The sequence below is a fragment of the Canis lupus genome, chromosome 2, assembly GCF_003254725.2.
Source record: "Canis lupus dingo isolate Sandy chromosome 2, ASM325472v2, whole genome shotgun sequence".
NCBI lineage: Eukaryota > Metazoa > Chordata > Mammalia > Carnivora > Canidae > Canis > Canis lupus.
Window position 1 is genome coordinate 8,763,146 of NC_064244.1, and position 17,249 is coordinate 8,780,394.

Here is a 17,249-nt window from a genome sequence, read left to right on the forward strand (position 1 = left end):
CGTTATTGCCTGGTTTTTCTCACTCTAATTATTTTGAGATTAATTCATGTTGTAGCATATATCATAGTTCATCCTATTTATTGTTACATACTATTACATTATACGGATATACCACAATTTGGCTGGATCTATGGGTGGTGCACATTTGACTTCAAGAAACTGCCAAACTGTTCAAGTGAATGCACCATTTTACATCCTCATCAGCAATGTATGAGGGTTCTAATTTCTCCTCATCCTAGCCAACACTTCTGTCCATCTTTCTGATGATAGTAATCCTGGAGGGTATCTCATCATGGTTTTAATTTGCATTTCCCTCACAACTAATGATGCTGAGCAAAAGGTACCTTTTTGCCATTCATTTATTTCTATGGTGAAGTGTCTATTCAAATCTCTTGTTCATATGTATTTTTAAATTTAGTTTATTATTGAGTTTTGAGAGTTCTTTATATATTTTGGACCCAAATCCTTTATCAGATATATGATTTACAAAATTTTCTTGTGGTCTATATAGCATACCTTTTAAAAAAGTTAGTAGACTTTTTTTTTTTAGTAGTTTTAGGTTTATTAAAAAAATGAACAAGGGTGTCTGGGTAGCTCATTTGGTTAAGCAGCTAACTCTGGATTTCATCTCATGTCATGATCTCAGGGTGCTAGCATTGAGCTCTGTGTTGGGCTACCAGCTCAATGGGTGTCTGCTTGAGAACACTCTCTTTTCCTCTCCCTCTGCCCTTCTCCCTGCCTCTGCTCATGCTTGCTCTCTCTTAAATGAATACATTTTTTAAAAAAAATGAACAAAATGGACATCTGGATGGCTCAGTTGGTTAAGCATCTGCCTTTGGTCATGATCTTGGGGTTCTAGAACAGAGTCCTGCATTAGGCTCCCTGCTCAGCAGGAAGTCTGCTTCTCCCTCTCCCTCTCCCTCTGCCATTTCCCCTACTTGTGCTCTCTCTGTTAAATAAACAAATAAAATCTTCAAAAAAATTTTTTAAAGGAACAAAAAATACAGAGTTCTCATATACTCTGTCTCCCTCCCCTCCCCCATTTCTCTTACTATCAATATCATGCATTAGTGTAGTACATTTGTTACAATTGATGAACCAATAATGATACACTACTATTAACTAGAGTTGATAATCTACATTCGGTTCACTATACATGTTATACAATTCTATGGGTTCTGAGAAATGCATAAGATTACGTTTAGCTTTCTAAGAGACTACCAAATCATCTTCTAAAGTACTTGTACTGTTTTGGATCCCCACTAGCAATGAATGAGAGTTCCTGTTGCTCCACATCTTTCACAGCATTTTATGTTGTCACTATTTAGAAATTTCGCAGTTCTAATAGGTGTGTAGGGGTATTTCATTATTGCTTTAATTTGCAATTTCCTGATAACATTCTTTTCGCATAACTTATTTGCCATCTCTGTATCTTTTTTGGTGAGGTGTGTGTTTAGGATAAATTTGATAAAATCCAATCAATTGTCCTCTTGCGGATTATGTGTTAGTGTCATATCTAAAAATCTTTTGGCTAACCCAAATACTTTTTTAGTAGCATCCCACAAATTTTATATGCTATGTTTTCATTTTCAATTTGCATTTTCCTTTTGAATTCTTTCACTGACAGATGATTTAAAAGTGTGTAGTTTACTTCCTAATGATTGTCCAAAGTCTTTTGTGTTGATTTTTAACTTATGATTCTATTGTGGTATGACGTATATTTTATATGATTGGAATTCTTTTAAATTTATTAAGGTTTGTGTATGGCTCAGAATATCACCTATTTTGATAAATATCCTGTGTGGGTATTTGAAAAGAATGTGACTCTGCTTAGAGTGTTCTATAAATATTAATTAGGTTAAATTCATTTATACTGCTATTCAAATATTTTATATCCTTATAGATTTGCCATCCATTTGTTCTTTCATTTATTAATAGAAGGTTATAAAAATCCTCAGCTATATTTGTGGATGTTTATTTCTCCCTATATTTTTAATTTTATGTTCTTTGAAGTCTTGACATTAACTACATGACTGTTTTTTCATAGCTTCTTTTTTTCTTTTATTTAAATTCAATTTAGTTACATACTGTAATATTAGTTTCAGGGGTAGAACTTATTTATTTTTTTTCAGGGGTAGAATTTAGTGATTAATCAGTTGCATACAACACCCAGTACTCACTACATCAAGTGCCCTCCTTAATGCCCATCACTCAATTACCGCATCCCCCCACACACATCCCCTGCAGCAACCCTGTTTGTTCCCTATAGTTAAGAGTCTCTTATGGTTTGCCTCCCTCTCTCTTTTCATCTTTTATTTTTCATAGCTTCTTAATTGACTCTTTTATTATTATAAAATGAGGGTTTTTTTTATCTGATACTGCTCTTTTATTCTTCTGATATTAATAGAGGCACTTCAGTTTTCTTTTGATTAGTGCTAATATAGGATATCATTTTTTATCCTTTTACTTTCAAGTTATTTGCATCATTATATTCTAAGTGCATTTCTTGGAGGCAGTATGTAGTTTGGTCTTGCATTTTAATGAATATAACACCATCTCCCTGTTAATTGAAGTACTCAGACCACTTACATTTAGTTTGATTATTGATATCATTAGGTTTAAATCTACCATCTTGTTATTTGTTTTTTGTGTGTCTCATTATTTTTTGTTTTCTTTTTCTTCATCTCTTCTTTGTATGAATTGAATATTATTTTTATAATTTCATTTCCTTTTTTTTTACTTATTTGACACTACCCTGTTATTTTAGTGGTTGTATTAGAGTCTGTAGCATACATCCCTATCATAGTCTACTTTCAAGTGGTGATATACTACTTCTCATATAGTGCAAGAACCTTAAAATAGTATACTTTCATTTTTCCCCTTTCTACCTTCATTTTATTGTTGTCATATATCCTACTTTTACAAGTGTTTCTTTACAGTATATGATTATTTTTGTTTAAAATAACCAGCTTGATTTTTAAGTGATTTAAATGATGAGAAAAATCTTTATGTGTTACCATTTCTAGTGTTCTATCTTTATTATTTTGTGTAGATCCACATTTCCATCTGGTGTCATTTTCCTTCTTCCTGAAGGACCTACTTTAGTATAATTAGTAGCGTGGGTCTGCTTGCAAGAAACTACTTCAGCTTTTGAGTGTCTGAAAGAGACATTATTTCATTTACATTTTTTGAAAGATATTTTTGCTGGGAATAAAATTCTAGGTTTAAAGTTTTGTTTTGTTTTTTTCAGTACTTTAAACCTGTTACTCCACTGACTTCTTGCTTGCATCATTTGTGATGGTAAATCTATTGTCATCCTTATTTTTGTTCCTCTGAATGTAATGTGCTTTTTCTCTAGCTGCTTTTAATATTTTGTCTTTATCACTCTTTTTAAGCAATTTGATTTTGTTGTACCTTGGTGTAATTGTCTTCATATTCATTGTGCTTGGGTTTTTATGAGCTTCTGGATCTGGAAGCTTAGAGTTTTCATCAAATTGGGGGAATTCAGAACCATTATTTCTTCTAATACTTTTTCTGTCCCTCTCTCTTCTTTTTCAAAGACTCCATTATACATACATTGTGTAGTTTCTATTTACTGATGATTTATATCCTCATTATGGGTTGTATCTTCCTGCTTCTTTTTATGTCTGATAATTTTTATTGGATGCCAGACATTGTGAATTTTACCTAGTTGGTAAATGGGTATTTTTGCATTCTTCAAATTTGTTTTGGGACACAAATATCTGGAAACAATTTGTTTACGTTAGGTCTTGCTTTTTAAATATTTATTAGGTAGTACTAGAGCAGAGGTTGATCTAGCGCTAATTCTTTCTAACTATTGGAGCAAGACTTTTCTGTGTATTCTATACAATTCTCCATGAATCTTGAGGGTTTCCTGAAGATTCAGTTGGGCTGATGGAAACAGGCACTACTTGTGCCTCTGTTAACAGGCACTGTTAACTCTGATCCTCTTAGGTGCTTTGTCTAACTTCAAGTAGTTCCCATAGATGTCCATCCTGATCAGTACTCAGCTGAACACCTGAGTCAAACCATTTATCAATCTCCTGAGTTTTCTTTCTGTGCAACTCTTTCCTCCCTATTACTGTCCTGAAAACTCTTGCTGGCTTTGTCTCTCAGAGTTTACCAGGTTCTGTATAGGTTACCCCTTCCTGTGATGTGGCCTGGAAATTCTCTGAAATCAATAAGCTGGGGTAATCATAGAGTTTATTTCCTTCGTTTTCTATCTCTCAATGGTCATTGTCCTTCATTGCCTAACATTTGGTGTTTTGCCAACTGTTATTTCATATATTTTGGTTTTCTTTGTTGTTTCAATCAAGAAGGTAAACTTGACCCCTCACTCCATTATGGCCAAAAGATAATGTCCCATCGTTTACCTTTTAAAAAATAGTCAGAAAATATTGTTAGTATAAAACAACAGATTTACAATAATTTCTGTATTGATTTAACATAAAATACATGCCTTGCTATTTCTTTACCTCATGTCATATAAAAGGGGTCAGCATTTGATGACTCTGTATGGTTGAGTGAGACTCATGTTGCCATAACTGCATGATCCAATGTCTTCCTGAACTTGGGCCCAGAATTCTACACAATTACTCATGAACCATACCTGCCAGAAGCAATGGTTCTGGTTTTTATCTGGATTCCGAATGATGACTACAGTGACATAGCAAGGTGAGTATTCCACCATTTGCTACTTAAATGATTTGTTGTTCTCTCATACAAATACCAAAACAATGTTTAAAGTATCATTTCTTTAAAAATCAAATTGCTTCCTTCTTAGTTTAAAGGTTTTGCTAATACCCAATTACACTAAACTCTTCAAGTATTCTCAATTAAAGTGTTACACAGTATAATAAAAGTCTAATTTCATCACCACTTGAATGACCTAAAGTTGTCATTTATGTTTATAAATCCTCTGTGAATAAACCTTGCAATAGAATCTAACCTGTAACATGTACAGTGTTTAATAAACTTTATTTTTTACAACAGTTTTAGTTTTACAGAAAAATTGCAAGGATAGTACAGTTACCACATATCCCATACCCATTTTCCCTTTATTAACATTTAACATTAGTAGGTATATGTGTTATAATTAATAAACCAATACTGATATGTTATTGTTAATTAAAGTCCATGTTTATTCAGAGTTCCTTGCTTTTAGCCTAATGTTCCTTCTCTGTTCCAGGATCCTATGCAGGGTTCCCTATGATATTTAGTCACCATATATCCTCAGTTCCTCTTTCTTACGAGAGTTTCTCAGACTTCTCTTGTGTTTGATTGCTGCAAGGAGTTTTGAGGAGTACTGATTAGGTATTTGTAGACTCTCCCTGACTTGGAACTTGTCTGATTCCAGGGTTATAAGTTTTGGGGAAAAATAACAGAAGTTCCATTTTCATTATATCATGTCAAGTTGACATATTACCAACATGACCTATCACTTTAATGCTGATTTTGATCACTTGACTGAGGTAGTGTTTGTCAGGTTCCTCTACCATAAAACTAACTGCCCCCCCATTTCCATATTATAATCTTTGAAAAGAAGTCACTATGCAAAGTCAATATCTAAAGAGTGAAAAGTTATATTTTGCTTCCTTGAGGGCAGAGCACATAAATTATTGGAATTCTTCTGCACAGGAGATTTGTATTTTCTCCCACATTTATTTACTTATTCAATTATTTATTTATATCAGCATAGGCTCATAAATATTTATATTTTGGGTCATAATCCAATGCTACTTTATTTTGTTGCTCAAATTGTTCCAGCTTTAACCACTGGGAGCTCTTTCAGCTCCTGTGACTTACAATTTTTTAAACTACAATAAAACCTTCAACATGACTATTCTATGCAGTGACTAAATTACTCCTTAAGATTAAGATAGTCACTTAGGGAGATATATTACTTTCAGGTAATGCATTAAATGATATTCTGGTTGTCTGAAAGAATTTATCTGACAAGAAGTGAATTAAAAACTAAGGAGAAAGTGCCCATTATGTAGTAAATATTTTTTTTATGTAGTAAATATTTTAAGAAACTAATGAAATAGAAAAATAAACTGAAAAAAACAAACCTTTTAAGGCAAATCTATAAATGGCTTCACATGCTTTAGCCAAAATTTCTTCTTCTGGGGAATTAAGCATTAACACCACAGTTGCTACTTTTTTACTTTCAATCGTTAATGGATCAAACTGAAATGTAGAGAGAAAAATGTTAGGTTCACATATAGGCTTTAAAAATCACATAAAAAATGAAGGGTGTCTAGAAACTTGAAGAGAGCATAACCATACAAAAAGGATGTGGTCACTGCCCACTAAGTGCATTGTAAAGTTTTTATTTAAAAAGCATTACTGATATATAGTTGCCAAAACTAGTGGCTTTGGAATTCCTGGGGTAATGGCAGGAAGAGCAAAGCATTTTGGAATCCTGACAGATCTAGTCTCTCAACTTAGCTATGTGGAATCAAACAAGTTAATTAAGCAGATAGAATTTCAGTTTCCTTTTCTGTATACTAGGTATAATGATACTTATTCCCCTCAAAGGATCAAGGAAAGGATTAGAGATCATATATTTAAAGCACTTAGCACATTGTCAGATGACTATTAAATAACAGATACTAGCATAATTCTTAGTTGATATGTAAGAATCCTTGAGTACCTGTATATATTAGATGCTCTGGCAGTCTTAACAATCAGTACCTGCTTCTAACCACTATTCTTTCTGAGAAAGCAAACATTATATAATGTTAAATAACTAAAAAGCAACAAAAAACCGCATATAACAAAATGTAAAATGGATAAAATCTGAAAGAGGACAAATGGTAATACAGTATAAAGAAAAAGTATAGAGCTCTAGGAAGACTCCATCTTGTTAAGAGATCTTCGGGAATTCATGGGTAGCCAAAATGCACAATAACAAATCCATGGTTTTCTTTGGTCAAAGAGAAAACAAATTATTACACTATTTTTCTTCCAGTTCCAGAGACTGGTGAAGGAAGGTGCTCTCCTTATGTTAAAGAGGTAAAGGGGAAAAACAAATTTCAAAGCTTTAGCTGGCTCTTTGTGTTGGCCCTTCCTAAATGGACATCTTATTGTGTCTGGGAATATAATGAAAATTAGTTTTCAGTTTCAGGCTGAGATGGAGGGACAGATTACTCTGAGTAAGGAAGCACAATTGTGTGAGGTTGGAAGAGTGAAGAAGACAGAGAAGATAGCAGTAGCAATGACCTAAAAGAGCACAGCTAGGGTAAAATTCCCCTTTGCCGGGAAATGGCTATTGGATTTTAGGACAGTATTATCTAACATCCACATTAAAGCTGCTGTTTGCATATGTCTAACTCTATACTAGAAACCCTAAGAATTACAAAAGTCATGGTATTTGTTCTCAAGCCTTTTAGACTCTTTCTGGGGAGATAAATCTTCATTAAAAGTATGACATATGCACCAAGCCTGTGATACTTGTGGGTTTCCAGTGACATGAACCTGTGAGAAAAGATGGCCTCTAGCAGAGCCCAAGCAATGGCAAAGACATTAGCTTCAACACTGACCAGAAGAGCACATGACCTGGAAATCCACAGAAATTTTAAGGGAGGCCTTCTGAAACTATTTGGGGACTGAGGCTTGAAAACCATCAGGCACTCATAAATTCAACAGATATATTAACTATATAAACAAATTAATTGACAAATGCTCCAGCCCAAACTGAGGAAGATAAAACATAAAAAGATACTAGTAGATGAATAAATACAATAAAATACATAGTTAAGCTGAATGATACTGATGTTGTGAATCATAATGTAATTCTTAAGTGTTTCTGAAGTAATGATGACACATTATGAGAAAAAATAATGTCTTAGAATTAAAATTCTTTATTGATTTTTTTCAACAAAGATCACATAAAGGTAAACAGAATGAGATTATTGCCTAGTTATAATTTATTTTTTACATTGATATAAAAAGCAGGTTTAAATATGTGTTTAATAGGCTACAGATTAGTAGAAGTTCCAGATTAGCAAAAGGAAAGGGTAACAAATGAAAGTTGCTCAATTCAGAAAAAGGGAATAATTTTATATTTATAATTTTAAGATTATAATTATAATTAATTATATATTAATTATATATTATATAATATATAATAAATATTAATTATATATTATAATATATAATATATTATAATATATAATTATAATATAATTATATTATATTAAATATTATGTTATTATATTATTATATTATAATTTTTATATTTATAAAAAAGGTACAACATAAAAATATAGCAAAGAAACATCTTAAAATAAACCTTAAACTTAAAATGGTAGGAATAAATTCAAATATATCAATGATCAAAATAAACATCAATAGGACAAAGAGATCTCATTAAGTAAGATTGTCAGATTGGGTTATAAAGCAAAATCTACTCTTTTTTGTATATTGATGTATACTTCTTCCACTTGACCTTACAGAATACAAATTCATATCTATCTAAGATATAGAATATTTCTATTGGCTCTGAATATCTCTCATGCTTCTCCCTCCTCCATAAAGAAAAACCCCAGAAAGATAATCCTTGACTTTTAAAATCATCAGTTTTTCCTATTCTTGAACGTTTTATAAAGAGAATCATAATCAGAACATGACTTCTTTCATATCTGCCTTGTTTAGCACAGCACAATGTCTCTGAGATTCATTCACATTTTTTTCATTTACATTTTTGCACACTAAGTCATACTTTCTATAGCTATATATTATTTCATTGTATGCATATACCAGTTTGGGTTCTTTTCTTTCAGCTGGAGGCTATCATGAACAAAGCTGCAATGACTATTCTTACATGTCTTTTTGTGGATATATGCCTTCATTTCCCTTGGTCATATACCTAGGCATGGATTTGATGAGCCATAGTCTAGGTACATGTTGACATTTCATAGATACTGTTGAACAGTTCTCTAAAGTGGTTTTATCAATTTACATTACATACAAATTACATTAAATTTACAATTTAAGAATTCCAGTTGTTCTACATCGTTACCAATCCTTGATATTTTCAGTCTTTTAAATTTGTCTTTCCATAGCTCTTAGATTATATTTTAAAAGCAATCTGCTTTTCATGGTTGTAACAGTGAGAGAAATGATCTACTGCTCTCTACTACAACTGCATCCTGGTCAGAAGCAGAAGCATTCTCTTTACTTTTTAAAATTGTCCTATGTCCCTTCTACTGACTCTGACTCAACACATCCATCTATCTCTCAGCTTTGTCTTCTGTCATTATCTTTGATACTCTACCATTTTTTCTTTGCTTACTCACATATAGGTTTCCTGCAGCACCCATAGTGTTCAGTCTTTGAAGATTTCTTGGTAGCTAATAAGCAAATAGTGAAAGATAAAGCTTCACTGGTTCAACTACTCCCACTACAGCTACTCCCACTACAGCTATTCCTCATCCTCACTGTGGTCCCCACTCCATTCACTCTCTCTACTTCCACTTAAGCTTTTTGGTTTCTTCACTTCTTAACTTGCTTCAATTTAATGATCTATTATTTTAATAATACTCCTGCCAAACCCTAAATAAACTTTTTTGTCTTCTCATCAAATCAATTTGAGAATACTCAAACCATGAGCAAACACTAGAATTTTCTTTCTTTGCATTTGTGCTCAAGCATCCAAACATTCTTACTGAGAATATTAAGCTACTGGAAAATTAGTATTACTATACATTCGTGATCAACAAGTTCACAAGGGCTTCACATATTTACAAGAGTCTCTGCACATATTCTTCTGTTAAAGAATTGAACATTAAAGAATTGTTAAAGAAACATTAAAGAAAATGTATCTCCTACTAAGCCTAATATCTAATGTGTGCTTTGGATTTTTAACCTGTCCACCTTTATTTTTAAAAAAAGATTTTATTTATTTATTTGAGAGAGAGAGAGAGAAAGATTGAACTCAAGCACAAGCAGGAGGAAAGGCAGGGGGAGAGGGGGAAGCAGGCTTCTCGCTGAGCAGGGAGCCCCATGTGGGACTCCATCCCAGGACCCCAGGATCATGACCCAAGCTGAAGGCAGACACCCAACTCTCTGAGCCACCCAGGCACCCCCCATTTACTTTTAACTCACTCATTCATTCAATAAACACCCATTCAACCCCGGATAAGTGTATTACACCAAGAACAGCACATTAAATAAGATATTCAAAACCCCTATTTTCATAGAACACATTCCCAGTTATGTCATACCATTAATCATCCCTTTTTTCTTTTGAGTCGTCAACTTCCTTCTAACAATTGAATTATTCTCATTACCTCTTTTGAGTCCACTTTACAGAGGGCCAAGTTAGATTTAATAAAATGCAGCTAAGTGTAAATATGATGAGTTTTAATAAATGTATATGTACACATAACCAGCCACTCCAAATGATACGTGGAACTTTCCACTACCCGCAAAATATTCATTCCCATCTCTCTGCAGTTGATTCTCTTTCCCATATCCACTTTAGGCAACCAGATCTGCATCCTTTCACTATAGATTAACTCCAACTATTTAATATGAAATTATCACATAGGTACCCTTTATGTATGGCTCCTTTCATTTGGCAGAATGCTTATGAAATTCATCCAGATTGTTCCATGTATCGGTGATTCATTCCTTTTTACTGATGAGTAGTATCTCATTGTATGAATACAACACAATTTGTTTATCCATTCAATTAATTGATGGACCTATGGGTTGTTTCCATTTGGGACCATTATGAATAAAGCTGCAATGGGAATTTTCATATAAGTCTTCTTGTAGATATATGTTTTCATTTCTCTTGAGTAAATACCTAGGGGTAGAATTTCTGGCTTGTCTGGTAGTGCATGTTTAACTTTACCAAAAAAATAATTTTAAAAAGATTTTATTTATTTATTCATGAGAGACTCACAGAGACACACAGAGAGGCAGAGGAGAGAAGCAGGCTCCCTGTGGGGAGCCCGATGCAGGACTCTGTCCCAGGACCCTAGGATCACAACCTGAGCTGAAGGCAGATGCTTAACCATTCAGCCACCCAGGTGCCCTTAATTTTTTTTTTCCAAAGTAGTGTTACTATCTTGTGTTCCCACCAGCAATGTATCTGTATCCAGCATAGTATATCTCTTCACTTATTTGTCTTTCTTAATTTATCTTAGCAATGTTTTATAGTTTTCAGCATATAAGCATTGCATTTATTTTGTTGAACTTATTTCTAAATATTTCATTGTTTCTGATGCTATGGCAACTAATATCTTTTTCCTTCATGTATTTTAGACAAGTGTTACTAGGTGAACAACATTTAGGATCATTATTTCTCTTACAAATAACTTTTTTATTATGATGATATGTATCTCTTTTTCTCTGGTAATATTATTTGCCCTGTTATATAATTCATCTAGTATTAATATAGGCACTCTATCTTTCTTATGATTATTTCTGTATCTCTTTTTCCATATTTTTACTTTTAGCCTATCCATATCTTTATATTTAAAGTAGATTTCTTGGGGATGCCTGGGTGGCTCAGTGGTTGAGCATCTGTCTTCAGCTCAGGGTATGATTCCAGAGTCCTGGGATCGAGTCCCATATCAGTATCCCTGCATGGAGCCTGCTTCTCCCTCTGCCTATGTTTCTGCCTCTTTCTTTGTGTCTCTCATCAATCAATAAATGAAATATTTTAAAAATATAGTAGATTTCTTGTAGACAGCTTATAGTTTGGGTCTTGTTTTTTTATTCAGTTTGACAATCTCTTGCTTTTAATTAGAATATTTAATCATTTACATTTAATATAGTTACTGATTGGGGTTTTTTAAAAGATTTTATTTATTCATGAGAGACACAGAGAGAGAGAGAGAGAGAGAGAGAGAAAGAGAGAGAGAGGCAGAGACACAGGCAGAGGGAGAAGCAGGCTCCATGCAGGGAGCTAGAAGTGGGACCTGATCCTGGGTCTCCAGGATCACACCCAGGGCTGAAGGTGGCGCTAAACCATTGAGCCACCCTGGCTGCCTGGGTTTGTTTTTTTAAAGATTTTTTAAATTAATTTTTTAAAAAATATTTTATTTATTCATTAGAGAAACAGGAAGAGAGGCAGAGACACACAGGCAGAGGGAGGAGAAGCAGGCTCCATGCAAGGAGTCTGAGGTGGGACTCTATCCCAGGAATCTGGGATCATGCCTTAAACCAAAGGCAGACACTCAACCACTGAGCCACCCAGGCATCCCTTTTTAAATTTATTTATGAGAGACACAGAGAGGCAGAGACATAGGCAGAGGAAGAGGGAGCCTGATATGTAGGACTTGATTCCAGCGCTCTGGGATCATGCCCTGAGCCAAAGGCAGATGCTCAACCATTGAGCCACCCAGGCATCCCTATGATTGGGTTTTAGTAGACCATCCTGTTAGTTGTTTTCTCTTTTTCTGATTTGGTCCCTGGTTTCCTTTTTCCTGTCTTCTTTTGGAAAATTGAAAAATTTTTTTTTTTTTTTTAGTATCCAATTTATCTCCTCTATTGGCTTATCAACTGAGTTTTCTTCTGATTATGGGTCACATTTTTCTTTGCATATAATAATTATTTTTATTGGCTACTGAACATGTGAAAATTATGTTGCTGAGTGTCCAGACTCTTTGGGCAGGGCGAGTTTCTCTTAAAGGATGTCGAATTTTGTTCTACTAGACAGTTTTATTTATGGTTCAGTTTGATCTATTTAAGGCCTGTTTTAAAGCATTATTATAGCAGGTTTGGGGAAGTCTTTGCTCTAGGGCTGGGTTAGCCATACTACTACTAAGGCATGACCTTGCAGGGGCTCTATTTAATACCCCAGATGTTCAGTAAGATCTCTCCAATCTTTTGGATCAAAATTAGAATGTATTTCAGATCTGTATGGGTCTAAAAATTATTCAGCTTACAGCTCCCTGATAGTTGTTCATGCCTGTTCTTTGTCATGAGCATGAGTTTCACCCTGTGCAGCTTAGACTTCAAGGAATCAAGGGGACCATTACCCAAATTTCTGGTGCTATTTTTCTATGTATTTCCCTCCTCTCTGGCACTCTGCCATGCACATGCCAGCCACCTTCACCTCTCTAAACTCTGACTTCTCAAAAGTCTCTTATTTTAAAACAAAAATAATCTTTCCCTAGATATTAATCACCTTCCAGATGCTATCCTATCTTGCCTTCCCTTTCACAGTCAAAACTCCTAAGAACTATTGATTTTTCTCTATTTTCTCCCTCTCACATTGCCAAACTGACTTTCATCCTCATAGGTTCACCAAAGTAGTTCTAAGATCATCATCAGTGATCACCACGTCACTTATCATTTTTGACATTTTTATCTCATTTCTAGAGAATTAAAATGATAAACAGAACTTGAAACTGTAGAAGCTTAAGGCTTGCTTTAATTATCAGGCCTCCATCCTTCTGGATAAATTTCTTATTGCTTTTTATTCCATGGTAGTTTCAGTGTTGAAAATCCTTGGTGGTGGTGGTGGTGATGGTGGTGGGGTGGTGGTGGGGTGGTGGTGGTGGTTGTTGTTGTTTGGGGGGGTTGTTTTGTTTTGTTTTTTCACAGCTATATTCCTCTGAACTTCCCTATGGCAGCACTTAATACATTGCATCGTCTCTTTAGTGTATGTGTCTTATGTTTACCATCATTTACTCAGTTGCTCAAGCCAAGAATGTTGAAACATCTCCCCACTCCTCTTCTCCTTACACCCCACATGCAGTCCATCAGCATCCTGTCAACTCTACCCTCAACATGGATCCCCACTATGGCCACTTCTTGCCTTCTCCATAGTTACCACCTGGGCCTAGCTGCATAGTTTATGGCTCCTCTGTAACAGCCTCCAAACTGGTCTTCCAGGTATCACTGTTCTTTCACATTGTAGCTAGAATGATCTTATGCTTTTTATTTTAAATAGACATGTCGCTAATCTTCTACTTGTAGCCGTCCACTAGATTCCCTTTCTTTGCACATTCCAAAAAATATCCAATCTCCTTAATATAGCCAAGAGGGCCCTACATGATCATCACTGTCCCACCACCTTTGGTACCTACCTCCTACTCCCTGCTGTCTAATTTCTAGTCATACAAACTTTCTTGGCATTTCTCACTCATACTAACTGGGGTATTCTCTCCGGATATTTGCAGAGTGTACTTCCTCATTCCATTTGTCTTTCTTAAATGTGACCCCACTGGGAAAGCTTGCCCTGACATGGATTTTATTTAAAGTAGCCTGATCACTCTCCATCTTTTATATCCTACTTTATTTTTCCTCATTGATCTTATTACTATCTGAATTATACTATTACTTATTAAGTGACTGTTTCCCCCAGCTAGGACATTTGCTATTCTGGTATTTCAATATTTTTAAATCTGCCTTTAGGAGCCTGCGAATGAATATGCCATGATTTTTTAAAAGATTTTAATTTTTTATTCATGAGAGTAGAGAGAGGCAGAGACACAGACAGAGGGAAAAGTAGGCTCCATACGGGGTGCCCGATGGGACTTGATCCCAGGACTCCAGGATCATGCCCTGAATGAAAGGCAGACACTCCACTGCTGAGCCACCCAGGCGTCCCCGAATATGCCATGTTAAAACAAGGATATGTCATGATCTCCACACAATGACTACAATTGTCAAAGGAGTACATAAAAACATATTTAAACTAAAACTATCATAAATACCTTAATCCTTCTTTAATGGTTGAGAAAACATTTCAGTATTTTTCCATATCTTCTGGTCATCATTAAGAAAAAGGTGATACGGGGTACAAGAAGCTTAAAGGGAAGATTCAAACTGTGAGAGTCACAATCTAAAGAGCTGTTAAAAGGGGAGAAATACCAATTTTTGGCAGAGAGTGGAGAAACTTGGCATGACATTTGTTTCTCCTACAGAGCCTACAGCATTATAGTAATTTTTTATTAAAAAAGGTGCTGAGAATAAAATGATAGCTATAACAGAATGCCACACAACTAAATAAATAATACTGTGTTGTAATTACATATCCCATCTGCTTTCCTGTGAGGAACTCACAGTCAGTCACCAACAAGCTGGTTGTGAAATTATAATTTCACGCTCTACACAAAATAAATGATAAACCAAAGTTATTTATAGAAAGAGTGAAATAAAGGGGAAGCATTCTGACTAAATTTTAAATCTTAAGCTCAATTAGAGAAGCCATAGACTTATAAAGATATTTTTATATCTCTGTGAAGGAAACAAGATTGTCTTGAATAGTGCTGCCCAGTAGAACTTCAACAATGGAAATGTTCTGATTCTGCATTGTCCAATACAGCAGTCACAAGCCACATGAGGCATTTGAGCACTTGAAGTATAATGTGACTGAGGAATTTTTCACTTAATTTTTTGTTGTTAATTTTAGAATGATCTTATGCTTTTTGTTTTAAATATAAATGAGATGTCACTAATCCTTTACTTGTAAACTTCCACTGGATTCCCCTTTTTGCACATTAGAAAAAAACCCAACCAATTAATTTAACTTTAATTATAAATTTAAATTTAAATGGCCATACATGACTAGTGACTACTGCTTAAGCACAGGTCTAAAAGAATACAAAACTATAAAGTTGAACTCAGTGAAAACACATAAATCATGACAGTTTAGTGATTTTTATGGTACCAATAAGGGCAAATAAAAGGCGTTTTTGATGTCTATTGGAATGTGCTTGCTACATCAGTGGTCTCAGATCACAAGGAACCAATTACACAGGAAAAGAGATAAACAGAAGAGAGCAAATTGTACTGCTCTGGTATGAACATTTAGTAGAACATCTAGACATCAGTTAAAATCTGTTTTTTAAAAAAAGTGTAAAAGTTAAAATGAAAACATTTAAAATAAAATGGTTTCTAGTTTTCTTTATCACCTGAATTAATTGTTTAGATCCAGGTAAGCAAGCTGATAATTATTTATATAGTTTTGCATATGTTTATCAATTTATACTAATGTTTATTAAACCATGACATTTATCTGTATTTATCTGTGACGAGGGAGAAAGACAGGAAAATAAATTCCCAGAAAGCTTCATTTCTGAAATAAGTTCAAGCAGTTTTGGCAGTTGGTGACAGAGGGTTAAGGGTTACATTCTGAGGTTGATGAAAGCATCCAGGAAAAACAAGTCTCTGGAGATAACCCACTCTTACAAGGAACTGGGTTTGCTTGCCCAGATGAGAAAACCGGTTCTGCTATTGCCTATTGCTCTAACTCAATATTCACTGAGTTTAACTCCCCCATAAGCACCGAACGACAAAGAGAAGCTGCTGACCCATTAACATAAATGTTCAGTTAACTTGATGCTTATTGAGATTCCAGAACCAGGGCATAGTCCCTTGTAAGTTTAGGTGGTGTGAGTTTATCCACTGAAACTCAATTTCCATTGAAATGTCAGGAAAATAAAAGTTCCATGCTCATAAACTTGAAGACTTGACCATGAACTTCAGTGGCCAGGTGGTCTACCACAGCTGATATCCCTGCCTTCTTTGACAATTCATAAAAATTCTAAAGTTGTATAGAATGATGAAGAGCACACTCAACTACATCATTAAAAATAACAACTTTTACTAAGTTCTTATCTAGTGCCAAGCACTGTTCTAAGGATCTTATATTTATCTAACCTTTCCTCGCTGCTGTGAGTAGATATGAAGTGGATATCATGACATCCTCTCTGGAGTATACAGAAGTTGAGAACTTTGCCCCAGATATAAATGGCAGATGATGGAGTGAGAATTCAGTCACTAGCAGTATAACTCCAGATCCTGTGTTCTTAGTCACTGAATATCTTGCCTTATGTTAAATATTGTCTATTAAAGTCATTTCTGTTACCAACTCTCTTAAGCAATCATTCCATGGAAAGTTTGCCTTTTGTTAAAGCATCACAAACAACCTTTCAGCCAGACATGGAAATGATATGGGAAGGCAGAGTATAGTTGCATTGCTAGTTCAAGCTCTATCTTCCCCACATCCAAGCTAGTGGTCACTTTCATGAGAAGAAATGGAGGTCAAGAAACCATATATACCTATATTAAAGATATGTTTGACAATGAGAAAATTAAGAAAAAAAAAGGAAATTTTTGTTTTACCCATATAACTGAACATCCTTCTTTCTGTCCCCAAGACCCATTTTAAATAGTAGGTGAAAGACTTAAAAAAAAAAAAAAAAAGACCAATGAAAATACAAATCTCTGGAAATAATGTTTTCAGGAACTTTAGAAGA

General features: G+C 34.5%; 1 protein-coding gene across 21 annotated transcripts in view; it reads right to left on the reverse strand.

Annotated features, from left to right (window-relative positions):
* ARMC3 (armadillo repeat containing 3) overlaps positions 1–17,249 on the reverse strand; it is a 101,860-nt gene that overhangs the window by 77,078 nt on the left and 7,533 nt on the right. For 12 of the 21 annotated variants that reach the window (XR_003142877.3, XM_025463952.3, XM_025463954.3 and 9 more), the window contains exons 3-4: positions 9,324–9,377; positions 6,093–6,210 (exon numbers count right to left, since the gene is read on the reverse strand). The exons of 2 other annotated variants lie outside the window; for them this stretch is intronic. Coding sequence is in view for 18 of the 19 variants with exons in the window: in XM_025463952.3 (XP_025319737.3) it covers positions 6,093–6,210; positions 9,324–9,377 (172 nt within the window). In the remaining variant the exon portion in view is untranslated. Of the gene's footprint in view, positions 1–6,092; positions 6,211–6,676; positions 6,740–9,323; positions 9,378–14,702; positions 14,778–17,249 lie in introns of those variants that run through there. 7 more of the 21 variants (XM_025463955.3, XM_025463963.3, XM_025463956.3 and 4 more) reach the window with 3 other exon arrangements.